The following is a 21,663-nucleotide window of genomic DNA, read 5'->3' on the forward strand; positions in this document are numbered from 1 at the left end:
TCTTACGTACAAATGCTACTTAGGTGATATATTTATAGTAATAAAGGGAGAGGAGGGTCTGCTTGTTCTGCAAATGACTTTTAACTGGCAGTTTCACAGTATTAAATACAATGTAGAGAAATAGTCTGAAAGAAAAATTTACTTCTTAGATGTAACAGGAACAAGGGCACAAAACAAGTTGAAATTTTCCATTTACTGTAAACCAACACACTAGGATGTATTAAGGATGTATTAATAAGGGATGATGCCAACTACCTGCCAAAATATAAAAAGATGTATTTGTTTGCTTTGGTAGCTCGTTATGTAAATTTCCACTAGATGTAACGGAAATACAACAGGAATCACACATAGTCAAACAAGTAGCAGTAGCTAAAGGTTTTAAAAGAAGATTAGTTACACAGATTAATAAACAAATAAATAATTAATTTATTGACTATAGTAGATGGAATTTCATGACTAGGTATGAGGAACTTATCAGTACATCATTTGTGAAGCACAAAAAATACTACAGGTGGTATTGGGCATACTATGAAAATCTTACATGTCGCACCTAAAGGAATGAAGTTAGAAGTATTCAAAGAATGGGAAAAATATAAACAGATTGTGAAGAAGCTGGACAAATTGATGAACGAACAGTCTGAATTTAAATACAATAACTTTTTTACTCTTTTTAAAAATGAGTCATGACTCAGTAAAGCAGTTAGCTTATGACGTTTCAAGAATTTATAAAATGGTGTGATAATATCTGAGACCTTTCCCAATAAAGTATCTACACACTTCATTGTAACATCATGATCTATGAGAGACGGAGGGTATGGACCCATAACAAACAACTGAAGGTGCCAATCAAATTTTTTATGTACAAACAACTAAAGACACCTATCAACTTTTGAATTTATCAAGACAACCATAATACAGCCCAAAAACATTTCTTACATTATATGAAGTAAAAACAAAAGTATTTATGTACAGTGAAACATTACACATGCAGGCATGCCATAACAGATTTATGACAATGCTGTAATCTGTGCACACAAAATGTTTGAAAATGTTGTATATCATGTTTTATCAATAATACTGGTACCTTCTAATATAGGTAAACGTTTAAGAATAAACGAAAATGTTTGAAACTAGTCACTGATAAAAACATTATTTGCAACTCTGGCTGAGACTTTACTTAATGAATTACAGATATATTGAGTTGCTGATCCTGATACCAACAAAATGTTAGAATTATGTAACTCTTTGAATTATTTTAGAAAGAATCTGCCGTATTTTGTGCACTGATCTAGTTCTGTTAATGACACATTGGTCATTTCCCAACAAAAATGAAACACGAACCAAAGGTTTTTGTGCAACAATGAAGGCAAAATAGGTTTTATCAGCCAGAAATATCATTGTCTCTATTTTCTGGGATGAAAGAGGGATCCCTACTTGTTATTCTGCAGAGAGTATCATAATAACTGATACACAGGGGTACACAATTTTTGCTGATGATATTCTTGGATAAAATTATCTTTGACTTCTTTTTGCATTAGGTTTTAATGATATCTATCCATTTACTTAAATAAAAAAAGGGCTAGAAATCATTCTGAATCTGGCAAAGAGTTTATGGCAGCTATATATTGTTATACTTCAAATCTTCTGGAATTGTAATGATACAAAACCTTGTACGACTTAAGTTCAGTTCAACTTTTCCCAAGTAAAAACCCTCAGCTTATGCCATTCCATCTTGTTTAATTTTCATGTTGAGAACAAAGAAACAACTTCTTTTTCTGATTAACTTGTGTTATTAAATGTCCCTTCTTCATGAAAGACAGAGTTGTTTGGGGAAGGTTGGTGAAAGAGGGGGCAATCAAAATCCATGTTTAAAAGAGGGTGGTGACCTAACTGTTCTGCCCCTTCCCTTTTTGCTGCTCAATATCTCTTACTTCTCTGAATATGGAGTATTTAGTTCCAAATGCTAATATTATAATTTTCTATGTTAAATGTTTCCAACAGTACTACTAAGAATGCCATCTCTTGTGCAGGTAATGGCCAGCAATTCAGTCTCCTTGTAATTTTCACAGTTATATCAATTGTATTTTCTGTTTGATACGCAAATTGTATGGACCCTATGTCAAAGAGTTAAATAAGACTGACAAAAATAACTCCCACAATGGCTCAGAGAATAAGCTCAATAGATGTAGATATCGTGTACTACTTCGAAGCACCTACTGATTAAAAACATTTAGTAATTGTAGGAGATTTGAACAGCCAGTTTGATTTACACAGATTGGGAGATAAGCCCACTTCGAGTTGTCAGGGATATGACAGAAGAAATCCAGAAGTTGATCATCTTTGCTTTAGAATAGAAGTTCACACAAAATCATTTCAAAGCAAATGAAGTGTGACTACAAAGGCAATCACACAGCAGAAACAGACTCTTGTACACTGAAAACTATTAAAAAGAAATTAAAGGCACGTGATGCAAAAGGTACAGTTGGTGACAGAATTCGCGAGACCCCGCATCATACAGTTACATGTGTACCTAGCAAATATTACATGAAACGAATGCTGAGAGGAAAACATTAGTTTTATTTTTAATGTTAACTGTTCTGTTTTCTAGATTTTGTTTGTATTGTTGTTTCGCATTTGAAGTTGTTGTATTACTCTCTAGTCATTTCTTTCTATAATCTGAAGAGGAAATTGAAGTTTTAAAGTACTTTCTTGATTTCTGCACTGAAATTGTTCCCATTACCTTGTTTTAGCTTAGTTACACTGTTCTTTCCAAAAAAAAATTGTAAATTCTGTTTTTATACTTAGTTTGAAGTATAACTAATGTGTTGCCTTTGTCAGCTTTAGTACAACCGGTGACAGAATTTGCGAGATCCTCATTATGCTCACATGCAAAGCTTTGCTGTCTGGTTCAGAGCATTACAGACTAGGGGACAACATTACTAACATTGTCAATTACATGTATACCTCGCGTATTTTTCACAAAACGAAAGCCGTGAGGAAAACAGTTATCTTCAAGCACCACAGCCAATAGTAACAATATGCACACTTTTTTTTCTGCGATATGAGGTACGCATTGCAGACAGATTTTTAAGAACGGCATTGCTTTTTCTCCCAAAATGTTTTCACTTATTTGCGACTGACACATTCTTTTCTCTATTGCTTTTATCATAGCTTCAGTGAATAAAGGCAGCAATAAGAATTGAGATGCTACAGTTTGTGACCCATTATTCAGGACTATTTTATTCATTCGAATGGAAAAGGTGCTTGCATAGCATGGTGCTCACATAATATGGATGACAGGCAGCAAATTATTGACAATGGCTAGTACTTAAAGTAACCTTGTACAAAAAGATGGGAGTCAACAGATGTTCAGTGGGTGCTTCACCAGCACACTTGCTGGACCCACAGTAACAACACTTATTCATTGGAGGCACATATACTATGTGATCAGAAGTATCCGGACACCTGGTTGAAAATGACTTAAAGTTCATGGCGCTCTCCATCGTTAATTCTGAAATTCAGTATGGTGTTGACCCACCCTTAGCCACGATGACAGCTTCCACTATCGCAGGCATACGTTCAATCAGGTGCTGAAAGGTTTCTTGGGGAATGGCAGCCAATTCTTCACAGAGTGCTGCACCGAGACGTATCGACGTCAGCTGGTGAGGCCTGGCACGAAGTCGGCGTTCCAAGGTGTTCTATAGGATTCGGGTCAGGATTCTGTGCAGGCCAGTCCATTACAGGAATGTTATTGTCATGTAACCACTCTGCCACAGGCCGTGCATTACGAACACGGGCTTGATCGTGTTGAAAGATGCAATTGCCATCCCTGAATTGCTCTTCAATAGTGAGAAGCAAGAAGGTGCTTAAAACATCAATGTAGGCCTGTACTGTGATAGTGCCATGCAAAACAACAAGGGGTGCAAACACCCTACATGAAAAACACAACCACACCATAACACCACTGCCTCCAAATTTTACTGCTGCCACTACACATGCTGGCAGGTGACATTCAACGGGCATTCACCATACCCACACCCTGCCATCAGATCGCCAAATTGTGTACCGTGATTCGTCACTCCATACAACGTTTTTCCACTGTTCAACCGCCCAATGTTTACACTCCTTACACCAAGCGAGGTGTTGTCTGGCATTTACTGGTATGATGTGTGGCTTATGAGCAGCCAATCAACCATGAAATCCAAGTTTTCTCAACTCCCGCCTAACTGTCATTGTACTTGCAGTGGATCCTGATGCAGTCTGGAATTCCTGTGTGATGGTCTGGACAGATGTCTGCCTATTACACATTACGACCCTCTTCTGTCACTCAGCATATGAGGTCAGCCAATACGCTTTTGTGCTGTATGTGTCCCTTCATGTTTCCACTTCACTATCACATCGGAAACAGTGGACCTAGGAATGTTTAGGAGTATGGAAATCTCGCATACAGACATATGACACAAGTGACACCCAATCACCTGACTACGTTCGAAGCCCATCAGTTCTGCGAAGTGCCCCTTTCTGCTCTCTCCTGATGTCTAATGACTACTGGCATGGAGTAAACAAGATGGCTCCTGTTCTACAGCCTTTGTTACGAATTGCTAGAGGCCATGGTTCACCACAATGTTTGGTTTCCGCCCATCCATTCTGTCAGGCGCTAGAATGGCAACAAACGTTTGGCACGGTGGATCGCTGGTAGATTTCATGAGAGTAAATATTTCATTCTAATTATTACCTCCACTGATTTTGACACTTTTCTTTGATGTTGTAATGAAAATATTAACGTAAATTTCAACACTTTTCTTGCCTGTTGTAATGAAAATATTAATGTAAACTTTAACACACATTAACTAACAGAGGTTGAAAATATCGCTTCAGTTGTAAGGTTCTTTTTATTTAAAACATGCTCGGTTTCAGGTTCTTACATGCCCATTATCAGGTGTTATACTGAAAATAAACAAGAGACCAGAGCTAATAATAGTTTTTACATGCCGTAGCACACATAAAAAAGCAAAAAAGTCCCGTATAACGTTTTAGGAAACAGCAGTCAGGCTAGGTGTGGTAAAACCCAAGTCCATGGCAGAGTGACACCAGACAATACTACAGCCAACTTCCTGGTTAAAAAAATACTCAATGAACACCAGGACACTTACACTTCATGCTGTGACCCCAAGCGCTGCAGTGGACAAGTACAGGACATAGGACATGGTGTATCACCAGAGTGTCTAAACTACTGCTATCTGTTGGTGGGAATAAGAACGCGGGGCCAACTGGCCTGGTCGTTTAAAATTTGAATTAGTGATGACTGGAGATATGATGTCATAAACATTGAGATGTATAAAAAAAACTGCTGCAACAAGCAAGACATACTGTGTTATTACTTCTTTGCTACTAAGCTATTTGAAAGGGCATCGCCAACTTCCTTTCCCATCCTTCTCAAATCCGATGGAACCAATGACTTCATTGTTGGGGTCCTCTCCCCTAAATCAACCAACCAACCTCTAAGTGTCAGCAGTGAGAAGGAAAATAAAGAAACTATTAATAGGTTCCTGATCCGTATACTGTGGATTAAAATTCTGTGCTTCTACGTAAATTGTACTGGATGTTATATTCTGCACATACAACAAGGTATCAGTTTTCAGAAAAACTCAGAATAGGAAAAAGTGGCATATAACTCTGGCTTCTCACCATCAACGAAAGTTCTTACCAACAGTTTTTTAACAGACCAGCCTGTTCTTTTTACAACGTCTTTTTTGATTTTCTTCTTCATCTGCATTGTAAGTACATATTTATTCAACATAATAAACTGTTAAATAGTGCATTTCCTAAATTAAAAACTTCCATTTAATTTTTATATCTTGAAACTTAATACTGTCCTTTCACATTGAAATAACACATAACAACAACATTTTAGTTCAGAATGTCAAAGCACAAAGTTCTTTAAATGAAATGAACTAAAAATCTAGTCATTTTCTTTTGGAAAGCATGTTACTCTTCCAGAGAACCTTGGTACATATCAAAAGGTTTGACACAGTTGCTGCATTGCCTATGGTAAATGAACATTGGGTCTTATGAAGCAGCACTTTTTAGCTGTCGCAAACTAAAGCCTTGTAAATAAATATATAAAACTCTTGTTCTAATGCTACTTGTAATTGCATATAGCCACTGCTTTCACAATGACTCAAAATATATTGCGTATTTTTCTTTCTTTTTTTTTCTGGGCCTCCTTAGCACCCCTTCTAGCCCAACCTTCATTCTCCAATTTTGCCTTCATCCGCAAGCTTCTCCGCTATTTTTTTAAAGTTATTGCTGATTTTTATTCTTATCCACATATTTTTGGATGGATACAGAAAATGAGCACTTCTTTTTGGCAAATTAAATATTAGATACCCTGTCAAAAATTAATTTGGTCATCCAGTGTAAACTTGCAGCTTTTTTTGGAAATCACATGAAATTATACCTCTTCACAAAAAAGTTGGAGACTATCTTCTGAATATGTTTGGTTAACAAAAAGTAACACATCTGCTAGTGCTGCTCAGTATCGTGCATAGCCGTCGTCTGTTTCCACAAGAGCTTAAAGTCTGTTGGGCACTGAGCCCAAAAGTCCAGCCAGATAACTTCAAGTAATTAGTTCCAAGCGTCATGAAACACACCAGTAAGCTGGAGGTAAGTGGATAGTGAATTCATTCAGAATTCTAAACATTTCTGTCCAACTCTTGTCAACTGGATTCATGTCAGCTCCTTTAGATGGCCATTCCAAAACAGTAATATTTCCGTAGTCGCCAAACTACTTCTTAACGCCATATGACGTGAATGGGCGATCAATCATGTTGGAACACAATCTGAGAGTTGCGAAATCAGTCAGTCACTGAAGCCAACATGACATTCTTCAGAATGGAAATACAGTTGCGCGCATCCAGTTTTCCTCTCAGTTCCCACAGGAACCCACATCATTTGGCTGATACCCATGCCAGTATCGTTACTGATTTTCTACCACTTCTTTGGGAACTGTAAATGTATCTTGGATCATACCTAGTGCCTTTTGGCCGGTAAACAAGTACTCTTCCTGTTGAGATCGCACAGAAAACCTTTTCATCTGTAAAAACCACCTGCCTTAAAAACTGGACATTTCTATTGACATTTGCAGCAGCAAAAGCAAGGCAGGCTGTGGGAAATAATGTCCCTTTCTGAGCAGCATTTCCTGCTTGCGGTCCGCTTTCTCATAGACAACGAATGATGGTTTTGCTGCTAATAGGGAGTCTCAAAGCTTGCGGAATTTGTCATGCATAGACAAACGGATAGTTTTCCCTGAAAAGGCATATCTGCCGATCCTGGGCTGCTGCTGTTTTGCAGCGAGCACCAGTCTGAGGCTATTTGTTCAGGTTACGATCTTCTACCTTTCGTGTGATCCATCTCACGACTAAATGAAAACTTTTATAAAACATACTGAAACTTCATCTACAGTGCTTTGTAGAATGCGCATTGGTAAAGGAGCATGTGGTACATCATACACTGGATCAAATGAACCAGGTGTAACAGCGATTCTGGCAACGAAAGATTCTTTGTAGTTTTTAAATATCTACATTAGAATTTGTCGCCTGTTACCTTAGTATCTCTTTCTACATACGTTTAGCACCACCAACCTGCTGTTGTGGCAATGGGTCATCACATCTCCTCGCTGTGCTGCTAATTTGGAGAGGAAAGAACTGACTGGGTTTGATCCAAGGGCGTACTGAGACAGTTCGGTGAACTAGTCTGTGTATGATTTATACGTGGTTTTCTACACTCATCTGGGCAAATGGTGGCGAAAATGATTATCAAGTCTGATGTAACACTAAAATGAAGAGACATTTCAATGCACATCCATAGACTATTAAAAATAACCATATGTTACATTTACTGTATAAATCATGGGCATTTACAGCAATAAAATCAAATTATACTACCACCAAAACTAATTATTGTCTTGGTTCGCAGAAGGCTTGAAACAGATAACTTCATTTATGATAATTACTTGTAGCAAACATATCTTCATGTTTTTGTTGTTGTTGTTGTTGTTTTTGTCTTCAGTCCAAAGACTGGTTTGATGCAGCTATCCATCCTATTCTTTCCTGTGCAAGCCTCTTCATCTCCGAGTCAATACTGAAACCTACATCCTTCTCAATCTGCTTAGCGTATTTATATCTTGGTCTCCCTCTACGATTTTTACCGTCCATGCTTCCCTCCAGTACTACATTGGTGATCCTGTGATGCCTCAGAATATGTCCTACCAATTGATCCCTTCTTCTAGTCAAGGTTGTGCTACCAAATTCCTCTTCTCCCCAATTCTATTCAGTACCTCCTCATTAGTTATGTGATTTACTCATCTAACCAGCAGCATTCTTCTTTAGCACCACATTTCAAAAGCTTCTATTCTCTTCTTGCCTAAACTGTTTATCATCCATTGTCACATATATACGTGGCTACAGTCCATACAAATAGTTTTAGAAAAGACTTCCTGACACTTAAATCTATGCTCGATGTTAACAAATTTCTCTTCTTCAGAAACGCTTTCCTTGTGATAACTTGTCTACATTTTATATTCTCTCTACTTCAATCATCCTCAGTTATTTTGTTGCCCAAATAGCAAAACTCATCTACTGCTTTAAATGTCTCATTTCCTAATCTGATTCTCCTGTGCTGCCTGATTTAATTCGACTACATTCCATTATCCTTGTTTTGGTTTTGTTGATGTTCACGTTATATCCTCCTTTCAAGACCATGCCCATTCCATTAATCTGCCCTTCCAAGTCCTTTGCTGTCTCTGACAGAATTACGTCATCAGTAAACCTCAAGGATTTATTTCTTCTCCCTGGATTTAATTCCTACTCCAAATTTTTCTTTTGTTTCCGTTACTGCTTGTTCAATGTACAGATTGAGTAACATTGGGAATAGGCTACAACCCTGGTTCACGCCCTTCTCAGCCATTGTTTCCCTTACGTGCCCCTTGACACTCTATAACTGCCTTCTGGTTTCTGTACACATTGTAAATAGCCTTTCGCTCCCTGTGTTTTATCTTTAGAATTTGAAAGAGAGAATTCCAGTCACGTTGATAGGCTTTCTCTAAGTCTACAAATGCTAGAAATGTAGGTTTACCTCTCCTAAATCCATTTTCTACGATAAGTCATAGGGTCAGTATTGCCTCGGGTGTTCTAAAATTTCTACAGAATCCAAACTGATCTTCTCCAAGGTTGGTTCTAGCAGTTCTTCCACTCATCTGTAAAGAGTTTGTGTTATTGTTTTGGATCTGTGACATATTAAACTGATATTTTGGTAGCTTTCACTTGCCCACCAGATGTAAGAGTTTTGTCAAGGCTGGCTCCCTTGGCTACCAGTAGTTCTAATGGAATAATGTCTACTCCTCGGATCTGGTTTCTACTTAGGTCTTTCAGTGTGCTTTCAAATTTTTCACGCAGTATCTTATCTCCCATCTCATATTCATCTACGTCCGCTTCCATTTCCATAATATTGCCCTCAAGTACATCACCCTTGTATAGACCCTCTGTATACTTCTTCCATCTTTAGGTTTTCCCTTCTTTGCTTAGGACTGGTTTAACCATCAACAGAACGGGCTCTGCTAACAGTATACTATGCCTTCCAAATGGCTCTGAGCACTATGCGACTTAACTTCTGAGTTCATCAGTCGCCTAGAACTTAGAACTAATTAAACCTAACTAACCTAAGGACCTCACACACATTCACGCCCGAGGCAGGATTCGAACCTGCGACCGTAGCGGTTGCTCAGCTCCAGACTGTAGTGTCTAGAACCGCACGGCTACTCCGGCCGGCCTACGCCTTCCACATCGCTGGTAACGGGTTCTACACAACGCTGGTAACTACTTTGAAGGACAGTGAAAGGTGTAAACATGTAACTCTTTTGTAGCGATTGCGAATAAATAGTTGCCATTATTTAAGTTCCAACCCTTGTATTATGTCATATGGGATCATATTCTCGGTAGCTCATCAAACCAAGCAAAAGTTTTTAACTTGCAACGTATATTTTCCCAAAGCTGACAGCGAAACTTTTTGTACATATTTTCCCAAAGCTGACAGCGAAACTTTTTGTACATATTTTCCCAAAGCTGACAGCGAAACTTTTTGTACCTCATACAACGACATAATATTTCCGATCTGTAGCAGTAAACTATAATCGCCAGGAACTCTGATATTTAGATCACGGAACTTTAACATGACAACATTCCTTTTCTGTTCAAAGTCTTCTGCAACAGCCTGTTCTCAACACACTAAATGAATCATCTGCAACACCCACTTCTGAAGATGCTGGCAAATACAATGACACTATAATAAATAATGCCAGCCTAATGGTTCTTCTTGTTTATATGTCACACTTTCTTTCACTGCTTTTTAGGCACTTAAGTAGATAAAAATAATGATCAAGAAGTAGTAAAACCAGCAAGCAACCTTGATGTTCAAAAAATATGTAGCTGACGTGACTTAATTAACATAAGGTTTCAGGTTTAACGTATTCCACATTCAACAAAATAGAATTTTAATGCACCATACACAACATTTTTAAAGCAAAATGACTTGTTACTTATGTTACCAAGTTAAAGAAGTTATTCACACCATGCCATGGAGCAACAAAAGAATTATCGCGAAATACGGCAACTAATAAGCAGGCTATCCAAAAATAACCAAACATACAATTTTGGTTTCAATCATTGCAGTAGGTTCATTACATAATAATATAAAGTAGGAGCAGAGTCCATTAGTAAATTGTTATCATGGAAACCAGGCCTATTAAAGCAAACTTTCTGTAAAAGAAAGGAAATTTCAAACATGTCAGTGAACAATCGAGGAAAGACGATGCATTCTCTATTCTACTTAGTCACAGTGCATGTTGCATTGACGAGTTGGTGCTTAAGACCAGCGAGAGCTCTGAATAAACAGTGACATTAGACAACATGGTGAATGGTGATAAACAAAATTGGCTACTTACAGGAATAAACGTCAGTTTGTGTCAGACGTGTTAGAAATGCTTCTTATATTAGGTGTACCAGTAATATAAAACTGTTAAATCATAGCTCCGAGTTTCTGTGGTAATGTAACACATACTGTTTATAAATAAATAGATCTCCTGTTGTCACTGCAGTCATAGAAACTACAATACCTGGTGATAGTACACTGAACATCTTGATGTAATATAGATAAATTTTCAGTTATGGGACAGAGTACCTTGAAAACATGCCAATATTAAAAATTTAGATTCATAACTGTTTTGTAGATTTGGCATTGGTAAATACAGCAGAGTAATTCATCTTTATGAATTTTAAGGGACAAAATTCTTTGTTCCCACAATTATTTGGTTGAAGCAACAAATGTAAGGTGACATTAGATTTCGCTATCCCGACACGTCTGTCAGCAGCATACCCTGCACTGAGGAGAGTCTCATTCACTGAATTTTCACTAATAAGGAGGGATACAAAATTTCCCACAAAGGATCTACCCTCAATCATCATATATAAAGTTCATGACAGAGAATTCCAATAAGCAAAAACATAGGGGGCAATTCTCAGTCACTGCCGAGAAAAAAATAAAATGTCCAAAAATTGATGAAGCAGGTCTTTTACGATTGGTATCTGCTTGTCACTCTGGGCCAACAGAGGCTAGCAGTAAGCACTCTGCTCGTGTGTGTGTAATCAAAGTTACGAGTTCATATACATGCTAATCTTTTTATCAAGTTACCTTCCATTAGGAAAGTGGGTGCACTCAGTGACTGTTATGTAATTTATAAATGACAGAGCGCAGCAATCAGTCCTCTCTCTCTCCCCCCCCCCCCCCCCCCCCCCCTTTCCAGGTTTTATTACGCAAATCCAGATTTCGGCTAGTTCCTAGCCATTATCAATGCATTATTTTTTTTTTTTTAATCTCAATGCATGTTAGTTCCCTGTTGTTCAGGCTTCAGGCACTAGCTGAAATTTGGATTTGCATAATAAAACCTGCAGAAGAGAGAGAGAGAGAGAGAGAGAGGAAGAAGAAGAAGAAGAAGAAGAAGAAGAAAGAAAGAAAAGATTTGATATTTATAAATGCACATGGCATGTTACGCGTCCTGAAACTTCTTTTTAAGGAAATGAAGTACGTAGAAATATGATTTACCCATGGAACACATTCCTACTATGATTCATAGCATCTCTGTTCTATTCTGTGATTCATAGCATCTCTGTTCCATTCCCTCAGTGACAGAGATGCTCTACTCTGAACATCTACACGCAGACAGATTGGAAAAGATCATTGCCATCCAGCAATAGGAAAGTATAGTCTACATGAATACACAAATGATAGCGAATACAGAGTTGGTCCCCCTCAGTTTGTACTACCATATAATATGGCTGTAGGTAACACTATGTTCCCACACAAAAGGATCCATAAAGTAATATAGTGTAGCGCTGTTCAGCACACCTTCAGCCAAAATGATCATGTAATTATTGATGGCAGGCACTTTTCAAACAACCAAGAAATTCCTGGTTTGAAGAACATTGCAAGAGAGTAAGTTATGAGTAAAACCTGGCTTATAGGAAAACGCTTGAGAAATCATGCACACGTTTAATGGTAAGAAATTACCAAGATAAAAAGAAAGAAAAGAAGAAACTGCACCGGAAGAAGGAAAGGGAATGGGAAAGAAAGCAGATTGAAGAATTGGAGACACTTGGAAAAACAAATTAGTCAGAAAATTCTATCATTAATTAATAGTGAAAGAACAACATTTAAGCCATGTATTAATATATGTAAAAGTAATAATTGGGAATTACTAACTTATGACTAAGAGATATAATGTTAGGTAGAGTATTTTAGTGAACTGTTGGCTGCCCCAGAGCCCCCTATTGAAGAGATTCCGATCCACCCAGAAGAATATGAGGTGGCCATAGTCCCTCCCCCCTCTCAGGGAGAGGTAGACAAAGCAATTGCCTGACTGAAGAACAATAAGAGATGCCAGAAGAATGGAATGTAAGGATAATGTGACAGCAGACTGGGATCACACAAAATAATATTAAGGAGAATCTTTGGACCTGTGTATGAAAATGAGAGTCAGAGAAGGCGAAGAAATGTTGAGCTTTATGACTGCTATGAGGAGGATGATGTGGTCAAGTTCATAAAGTTGTGTAGAGTGGGATGGGCGGGACATATAATATGACTCTATGAATATTCCTGCAAGGAAAGCCAGCTGCAGTGAACCTGGAGGAAGAAGAGCAAGAGGACGATTGAGATTGAGATGGAGTGACGAGGTTGTAGAAGATGCTGCTCGAGTTGGTTGCTGTAACTGAAGGTCTTCAGCGAAGTCCAGAGAGGAATGGCGGAAAATTATTGAGGAGGCACAAGTCCTATCCTGGAATGTAGTGCCAATGAGTGTGTAGTGCTCATGTGAGTTAGTATATTAGCTTAATGCTGTATTTGATATTTATATCTGCTTACAGCATGTTATGTGTCCTGAAACCTCTGTATAAGGAAAGCCTTTACGTAGAAATATGATCTGTCCGTGGAAGACATTCATGTTATGATTCATAGCATCTTTGTTCCATTATCTCAGTGGCAGTGATGATCTACTTAGAACATATGCACAAAAAACAAACAGGTTTCCCGTTTATAGTGGGGAATGAACTAAGGTCTCAGATTCATCCAATGACTGGGAAATACATTTTGGTTAGTCATCCAACAGTTCTCAAAGTAATTATGCAAATATGAATCATCATATGAGCATGTTACGTAAACAGTTTAACAGTTTACACACAATATTCCCTTAAAAAAGTAATACGAACAGCTCGAATGGAGAGTTCAAATTTTTAGATCTGTCTTCCCTAACAAGTGGTTACTGTGCACATAACTTATGCATTTTTGAATATCAAATATATGGAATGCTAGTTTTATATTCATACAAACGAATGCAAATAAATATGTAAATAAATAAGTAAATAAACCTCCTAGGAGGTGGGCTTCATCCTAAGACCTCGTTTTACACATCAGTGCCCTACCAATCTCCAAATACACTATGAACATATTATGTGTTCTGGTCAGCATCGATAATTTTTGAATCTGTTTTTCTTGAGACTGATCCAAAATTTCAGGAACTTAAGTTATGTTTAAAATGAGTTGAATGAGTGAGCGAATTTCCATCATCTCGCCAGTAAGAAGAGAGCTGGATACCTTAGCATAACCAATTTTCAAACTTCTGCAAGAACATACCTCTTTATACAGAAGTGACAGACGCCATCTGGAAATCATGGACTCTGATTGCTGATGAGAAACCATGGTTTTCAGTTCTAAATACTAAATGAAGCTAACTCCACATTATATTACTGTCCTTCTACATCACCGTTCTTAGCAGAATAAGAGTCAATTTCTAAGTCGAAGAGATCATCATATGAACCATTTAACCCACTACCGCTGGTTTGTGTTTGAGTCTTGGTCATGGCTCTTTTATTCGTTATTTTGTTTTGGCCCATCTGATAATATTCTAATGATTGGAATACCTTTCTTCGCCCCTCTGCATTGGGCAGTGCATTTAGCAACCTGAATTAAATATGTTTTTCATGAGCAATTCTGCAATATTTTGCGTATGGTGCAAGAACTATTTATGTTTTGCCGGTCTCCGTGACAAGTTTAACCACATTCATTGTGAAGACATGCACAAATAGACGATCAGCTGGGATTATGCAATAATTTATTTATGGTGTATTTTTGTTCCTCATATATAATGAAAAGAGGCCCCCCCCCCCCCCCCACCTGCAGTTGGTTGGGGTGGACGTCACATGACACCTGCTCTAGTTGCCCATTGAATATTTCATTCAAGGGGGTTTTTTTTTTTTTACGCAGAGCAGCCAGCCCTCTGCCTGAACACGCTGAGCTATGGTGCCAGTACCACTCAACCGCCAGCCTAGCATTCCTGCATGCAAAGAATTATGGATAACCAAGCTGCAGCATGAAAACAAGACTTTCCATCATTAACTTTGATGAGTCGCAGATAGGCACAACAAAAAGACTGTTCCAAATAAAGATTTCAGCCCGTAAACAATTTGTCAAAAATACACACACACACACACACACACACACACACACACACACACACAGAGAGAGAGAGACAAACACAGACGCGCGCGCGCGCGACTGCAGTCTAAGGCAACTGCAGCCACATTGCGAGCAGACACACCAGTGCATGATGGGAGTGGCAACTGAGTGGGCATAAGGAGGAGGCTGGGGCCGGGAGGGGGAGGGGGAGGGATAGTAGGGTAGGGGTGGCGGACAGTGCAGTGCTGCTAAAGAGTGCGCATGGATGAGGTGGAGAGGGTAGGGCAGCTTTGCGCATTCGGGAGGTTAGCCAGAGGGCAAGGGAGAGGTGGGGAGAAGGGGGAAGCAGGAAAGGAGAGAAGTAAAAAGACTGGGTGCAATTGTGGAATGAGTGCTGTATAGTGCTGGGATGGGAACAGGGAGGCTGGACGGGTGAGGACAATGAATAATGAAGGTTGGGGCCAGGAGGGTTACGCAAATGTAGGATATATTGCTGGGAAAGTTCCCACCTGTGCATTTCAGAAAATCTGGTGGTGGTGGGAAGGATCCATATGGCAAAGGCTATGAAGCAGTCACTGAAATGAAGGATATCATGTTTGGCAGTGTGCTCAGCAACTGGGTGGTCCACTTGTTTCTTGGACACAGTTTGATGGTGGCCATTCACGTGAACAGAGAGCTTGTTGGTTGTCATCCCACATAGAATGCAGCACAGTGGTTGCAGCTGAGCTTTTAGATCACATGACTGGTTTCACAGGTAGAACTGCCTTTGATGAGATAAGTGATGTTTGTGATCGGACTGGAGTAGATGGTGGTGGGAGGATGTATGGGACAGGTCTTGCATCCTTAGTGTATTACAGGGGTATGAACCATGGTTGGGAGCAGGGGTTGTGTAGGGATGGATCAGTATATTGTGTAGGTTCGGTGGACAGCGGAATACCACTGTGGGAGGAGTGGGAAGGATAGTGGGCAGGGCATTTCTCATTTCAGGGCACAATGAGAGGTATTCAAAACCCTGGCAAAGAATGTAATGCAGTTGCTCCAGTCCTAAGTGGTATTTAGTTATGAGGGGAATGCCCCTCTGTGGCCAGACAGTGAGACTTTTGGGAGGTGGTGGGAGCCTGGAAAGATAAGGCATGGGAGATTTGTTTTTGTACAAGGCTGGGAGGATAATTAAGGTCTGCGACGGCTTCAGTGAAAACCTCGGTATATTTTGAAAGAGACCACTCATCACTGCAGATGCAATGACCATGGGTGGCTAGGCTGTATGGAAGGAACTTCTTGGTATGGAACGGGTGGCGGCTGTCAAAGTGAAGGTATTGCTGATGGTTAGTAGGTCTCATATGGATGGAGGTACTGTTGGTGCCATCTTTGAGTTGGAGGTCAACATCTAGGAAGGTGGCTTGTTGGGTTGAGTAGGACCAGGTGAAGAAAATAGGGGAGGAGTTGCTGAGGTTCTGGAGGAATGTGGATAAGGTGTCCTCACCCCCAATCCAGATTGCAAAGATGTCATTGATGAATCTGAACCAGGTGAGAGGTTTAGGATTCTGGATGTATATGATGGATTCCTCTAGATGGCCCATGAATAGGTTGGCACAGGATGGTGCCATGCAGGTGCCAATAGCCGTACCTTGGATTTGTTTGTAGGTAATGTCTCCAAAGAAGAAGTAATTGTGAGTGAGGATATAGTTGGTCATGGCGGTATGGAAGCTGTTGGGTGTTGGGAAAGGTACAGTTGTGTTCAAATTATTTGACTAAACTATTATTTTTGATACTCTTAAGTTTTCTGGTGTAAAAATAGGAGAGCAAAGTGTAATAATTGGTTTGTTTTAAAGGTTTGATTCATGCCATGAAATTTCCCTTCCAAGCATCTCACAGATCACTGAATTTTTCACAGTTGATAACATTTGTGATTTTCCCTCAAAATCGTGTTGATGTAAGCTGTCTGTGTACATGCTTTGAAACTGTGTTTACAGTAATATTTTATGTTTCTGTGGTGTACTTCAGTTTGTTATTTATTCTATAAGTTTCTTGCTACATTAACAAGACATTATATAGCTTGTGAACTAGCATGTTTTAAGCAATAGGAATAAATGTGAGGTCCAAAGAAAGTGAGGACAAAAGGAAATACAAAAAGATGTTTCACTTTGGAAAGTTTCGGCTGTGGTAGCACTTCTTGCTGAAAATCGTTATACACAGCAAGAAATTGCTGACAGAATGAGAAAAGCACAGAAAACTGTCAGCAGAACCAAACTTTCAGTGCAGAAAGCTGGTGAATACAAGCCAAACAGGAAAGGAAAATGTGGACATAAAAGAAAAATAAATCCCAGAACAATGAGAAGACTCACAAAAATGACAACAATGAACCATAAACTTACTTCTACAGACATGAGCCAACAGCTGAAAGGTATGGGTGTTGAAGTTTCACCTATGAAAGTGAGGACGACGCTGTCTGAATGTGGTTTAAGGGCATGCTGACCGACGAAAAAACAGAACATCATACCTGCCATGAAAACCAAAAGATTATAGTGGGCTAAACAACTTCAGGAGTGGACATGTGAGGACTGGGCTAAGGTATGTGCAATGATTTGGTAATTTCAGTGGGTCTGATCTTTACAGTTAGGAGTCTTGGTTTGAAATTGTGATGTTTCATTGACACTGAAGAAATGCACATTTGAATTTTGGGACTGTTGAGGTCTCCTATGCTACTATTCCCAACTTTTCTAACTTGCAATTTTATACACATGCTTCAGTGATGAATCTGAATTCAGTGTGTTGGAAGAAAGCAGCCAGTATGTTCGTTGCAAACCTGGAAAACAGCTCAAAAGCTGAGTGTTTGCAGCAATACGTGAAGCATCCAACTTTTGTTAAGACCCGGAGTGTGATGTCCGAGAAAGGTCCTAGCAGGAAATTTACAATGAACACCAAACAAGATCTCATAGAGAAAATAGACGAAATCCGGTACCATGACGATGATATTAAAATATCGTGTGAAAAGTTAACAAAACTACGCCAAACAGGATAAAAATATTGTTTAAGAACAAAGGCATGCATAAAAGTACTGAATGTACAAATAATTCATATGTGGATGTAAATGTGTAATAAACGTAAAGTTTTGGAAAAAATCTTTAGTCTAATAATTTGAACACGTCTGCAGTGTTCAACAGCGGTAATGCGATGGGCATTAAGGATGTTAATGCAAAGGTAGGTGGCATCAATAGTGACAAGCAGGGCACTGTGTGGTAAAAAGACAGGAGTAGTGGAGAGTCAGTGGAGGAAATGGTTGGTATCTTTCATATAGGAAGGTATGTTCTGTGTAATAAGTTGATGGTGTTGGTCCATGAGAGCAGAAATTCTCTCAGTGGCGGCAAAGTAAACAGCCACAATGGGGTGTCCTGGGTAGATGATTTTATGGACTTTAGGAAGCGTGTAGAAGTTAGGAGTGCGAGGAGTGGTAGGGGTGAGCAGGGACACGGACTCCAGGGAGAGGATCTGGGATGGGCCTAAGGATTTGAGGAGTGTCTGGAGATCCTGCTGGATTTCTGGAATGGGGTCACTGTGGCAAGGTTTATAGGTGGATGTATCTGACAGCTGGCAGAGTCCTCCGGCCAGGTAATCCTTGCGGTTCAAAACAACAGTGGCGGAGCCTTTGTCTGCAGGCAGGATTATAAGGTCGGGATCAGCTTCTGGATGGTGGACTGTGATTCTTTCTGTAGATGTAAGGTTAGTTTGCATGTTGAGAGACTTGGGGAATTATGGTGAGGCAAGGTTAGAGCTTAAGAAATCCTGGAAAGTTAACAGCGGGTGGTTTGGGGGCAGTAGGGTGGATCACGACTAGGTGGAGGAGTGAACTGAGTTAGGCACAGTTAAACAATGGTCTTTGGTTGAGTCTCACTGGTAGGGTTGATGGTGGAAAAAATGTTTAACGTGAAACATAATGCTGCTGATGTGTGTGACTGTTGATCCAAATATATTTAAAAATGTTTCTTATGTTACAATAAAGCATGCATATTTTTCATGGATCAGTATAAGAAGAGGAAAGTGGAGGCATAAGATACTTCCCTGAATGTTGCCTGTACCCTAGCTGTTTTTTATACGTTGTGCAATCAGTGATACTAAAGAAAATGATACTTCAGCTAAACAGTGTTCAGTTTTCTATACTTTTATCACTATTGTTGCCAACATCACAAAATAATAAATGTCTAAATAACTTTCTGAGAAATGCTGTGACTAATAACCCTAAATAATTGTACAACTTCTGAGACACCTGTGATTTATAAATCAGTAATACTGTGAGTGGGGAAGAGACTGATAAAAATGCAGCTTGTTGAAGGATGGATCCTGTCAAATAAATGCATAAGAACTCAACATGTGTAACTGAACTCAATGACTGTAAATATACAAATAATAACCACACTTACAAAGGATAAAAATCACCATAAAAAAACCTTAACTTCCTCCTACACCCTTTTGATCCCTGTGCAACACATGATTTCAATAAATACAGGTATTTTATTTCATTCCTATTCAACTGAGTATTGTGCCATTTTTCCTGGTTTGCATATTTTTTATATAAATACTGTGGTTATATGCAACACCTCTTCACATTTCAACTTTAGGACCTCTAGTAGATTTCATCACGGCTGTTAACACAAGTGTGATAAGTAGACAAATGGCAACAAGGTTGCTTTTGTAGTGTCTTCCATAGCCCCGTATCAGGGTATCGTATAGGCTGAAAAGGTGGTGTATAAAAAAATAACTGTTAGTTAAATTATGCTTGTTTCAGACGACATTCATGCCAAACAGCCTTTTCCTTTGAAATACGAGGGAGAAAAACTTAATAGAGCTATTAATTCTGTTCTGAGACGACATTTCTGTCATGAGACACCAAGGTTTTGAGTATTCAAACAAATAATGCGGCCTTAATTAAATAGTTTAGTATTCATCTAAGGAAAAGGTACTATATGACAATTCTACTACAAAATAGGAAGGGTACCTGGTGACAGAGATTAGTTGATATGAAAGTATAACAACTATCTATTTCCATATTACGGGGACTGCCACTAAAGGACAGAGGTCAGATACTGGTACATAAAATTAAGTACATATAATTACAGACTACTTAACGGCACATTGAGAGCACTGTCTATTCCTCATAGTAAAGCATTGGGGTGTGTCAAGATACAAGTTTGCTTGGACTGATAGACTCCATAGCTGAGTGGTTTGTGGAAGGACTTGGGATTAATTCCCAAGACCACCTTAGATTTTTTGGAGGTAGGAATGTCTTGAATAGAATCCACTTAGCCTCATGAGGCCAAATGAGCAGCTGCCTGAATAAAGAAGGTGCAGCACCATCAGGATTCATATACTGGCAATAATGGATGGAGGGTTTGGCAACACGCTGATTACATGTAATACCATAGATAGTATACAGCAGTTGACTGGACAGAACATACCTACAGTCCAATGTGTGAGTGGTGATTACATTATGTATGGACTGACTTGATTCATATACACACTAACGAAACATGGGAACAGCTGAAACAAGTTCTTGTGCCGCATTCCACCTCACCAGTTAGTTTTCAATGATCTTTGGTGTCATGAAGATGGCACAGACTGAAGACATCCACAACTATCAAATGGTATCTTATTCTCTTCTTCTAACAATTCTGATATTCAATAAAACAGTGCACTGAAAGTTACAGAAATAAAATGCTATAAACTATTGCACCTCCCACAAAGATCAGTTTTGCTATCTTTATGAGGTTCCTGACAATTTTCTACATAAAAAAAAAGAGTGATGCACAACTTTCATCGATTTAGCATCAGTCAGTTACAAAGAAATCATATCCTGTGGCCAGATGAGGTCTTTCTTTTCAATAGCTTACTCATCGATTATTACCAACAATTTTCCATTTTAAGCATCAAATAACGATTTGTAGATGGCATTTGTTGCATTATTATTTACATGAATTTTATGAAGAGCATACCATTGACATGAGAACCATATGTTCAGAATCACTTGAAGCTTGCCATCATAATGGAATACCAACAAATATATCTATGCACAAACTGTTGCTAAAAGTCTGTGCAAATTCTGGCTTAAATTTAAATGGATGCTCATAATTTCCACGCTATTATGGATAAACTAATTTCCTTGTGGAGTTTTATTTATTGATTTCTTTGCAATGCAGAAGTCACATACGAATATTCTAGCAAAACAAAGCTCTCTTTATACAGTTAAATACCTGTGTCCTGTTAAGGCTACTGCCTGCACCATTTGAACTGCCAGCACCTCCCTGTTTGGAGAAAAATTAAGAAAAAATTACAAAAATGACAATCTCAATGCGGAAGAAACAGAATCATCCAGCTAATAACGTTACCCAAAAATCACAGTGTGTCACACAAAATTTTACAAACAAATACAACATCTGGCACCACATCTTCAAATTTCCTTTGAGATTGATATACCATAACAAATATTATATATATATATATATATATATATATATATATATATATATATATATATATCTCTTACGGACACACACACACACACACACACACACACACACACACACAAAGAGAGAGAGAGAGAGAGAGAGA

The 21,663-nt window shown here is 38.8% G+C and overlaps 1 protein-coding gene across 2 annotated transcripts in view; it reads right to left on the reverse strand.

Moving 5' to 3' along the window:
- Positions 1 to 21,663, reverse strand: part of LOC124711989 (transcription initiation factor TFIID subunit 4) — a 197,676-nt gene that overhangs the window by 22,620 nt on the left and 153,393 nt on the right. For both annotated transcript variants that reach the window (XM_047242285.1, XM_047242277.1), the window contains one exon: positions 21,306 to 21,356. In XM_047242285.1, coding sequence (XP_047098241.1) covers positions 21,306 to 21,356 — 51 coding nt within the window. The remainder of the gene's footprint in view (positions 1 to 21,305; positions 21,357 to 21,663) is intronic.

The sequence above is a fragment of the Schistocerca piceifrons genome, chromosome 1 (genome assembly GCF_021461385.2).
Source record: "Schistocerca piceifrons isolate TAMUIC-IGC-003096 chromosome 1, iqSchPice1.1, whole genome shotgun sequence".
Lineage (NCBI taxonomy): Eukaryota > Metazoa > Arthropoda > Insecta > Orthoptera > Acrididae > Schistocerca > Schistocerca piceifrons.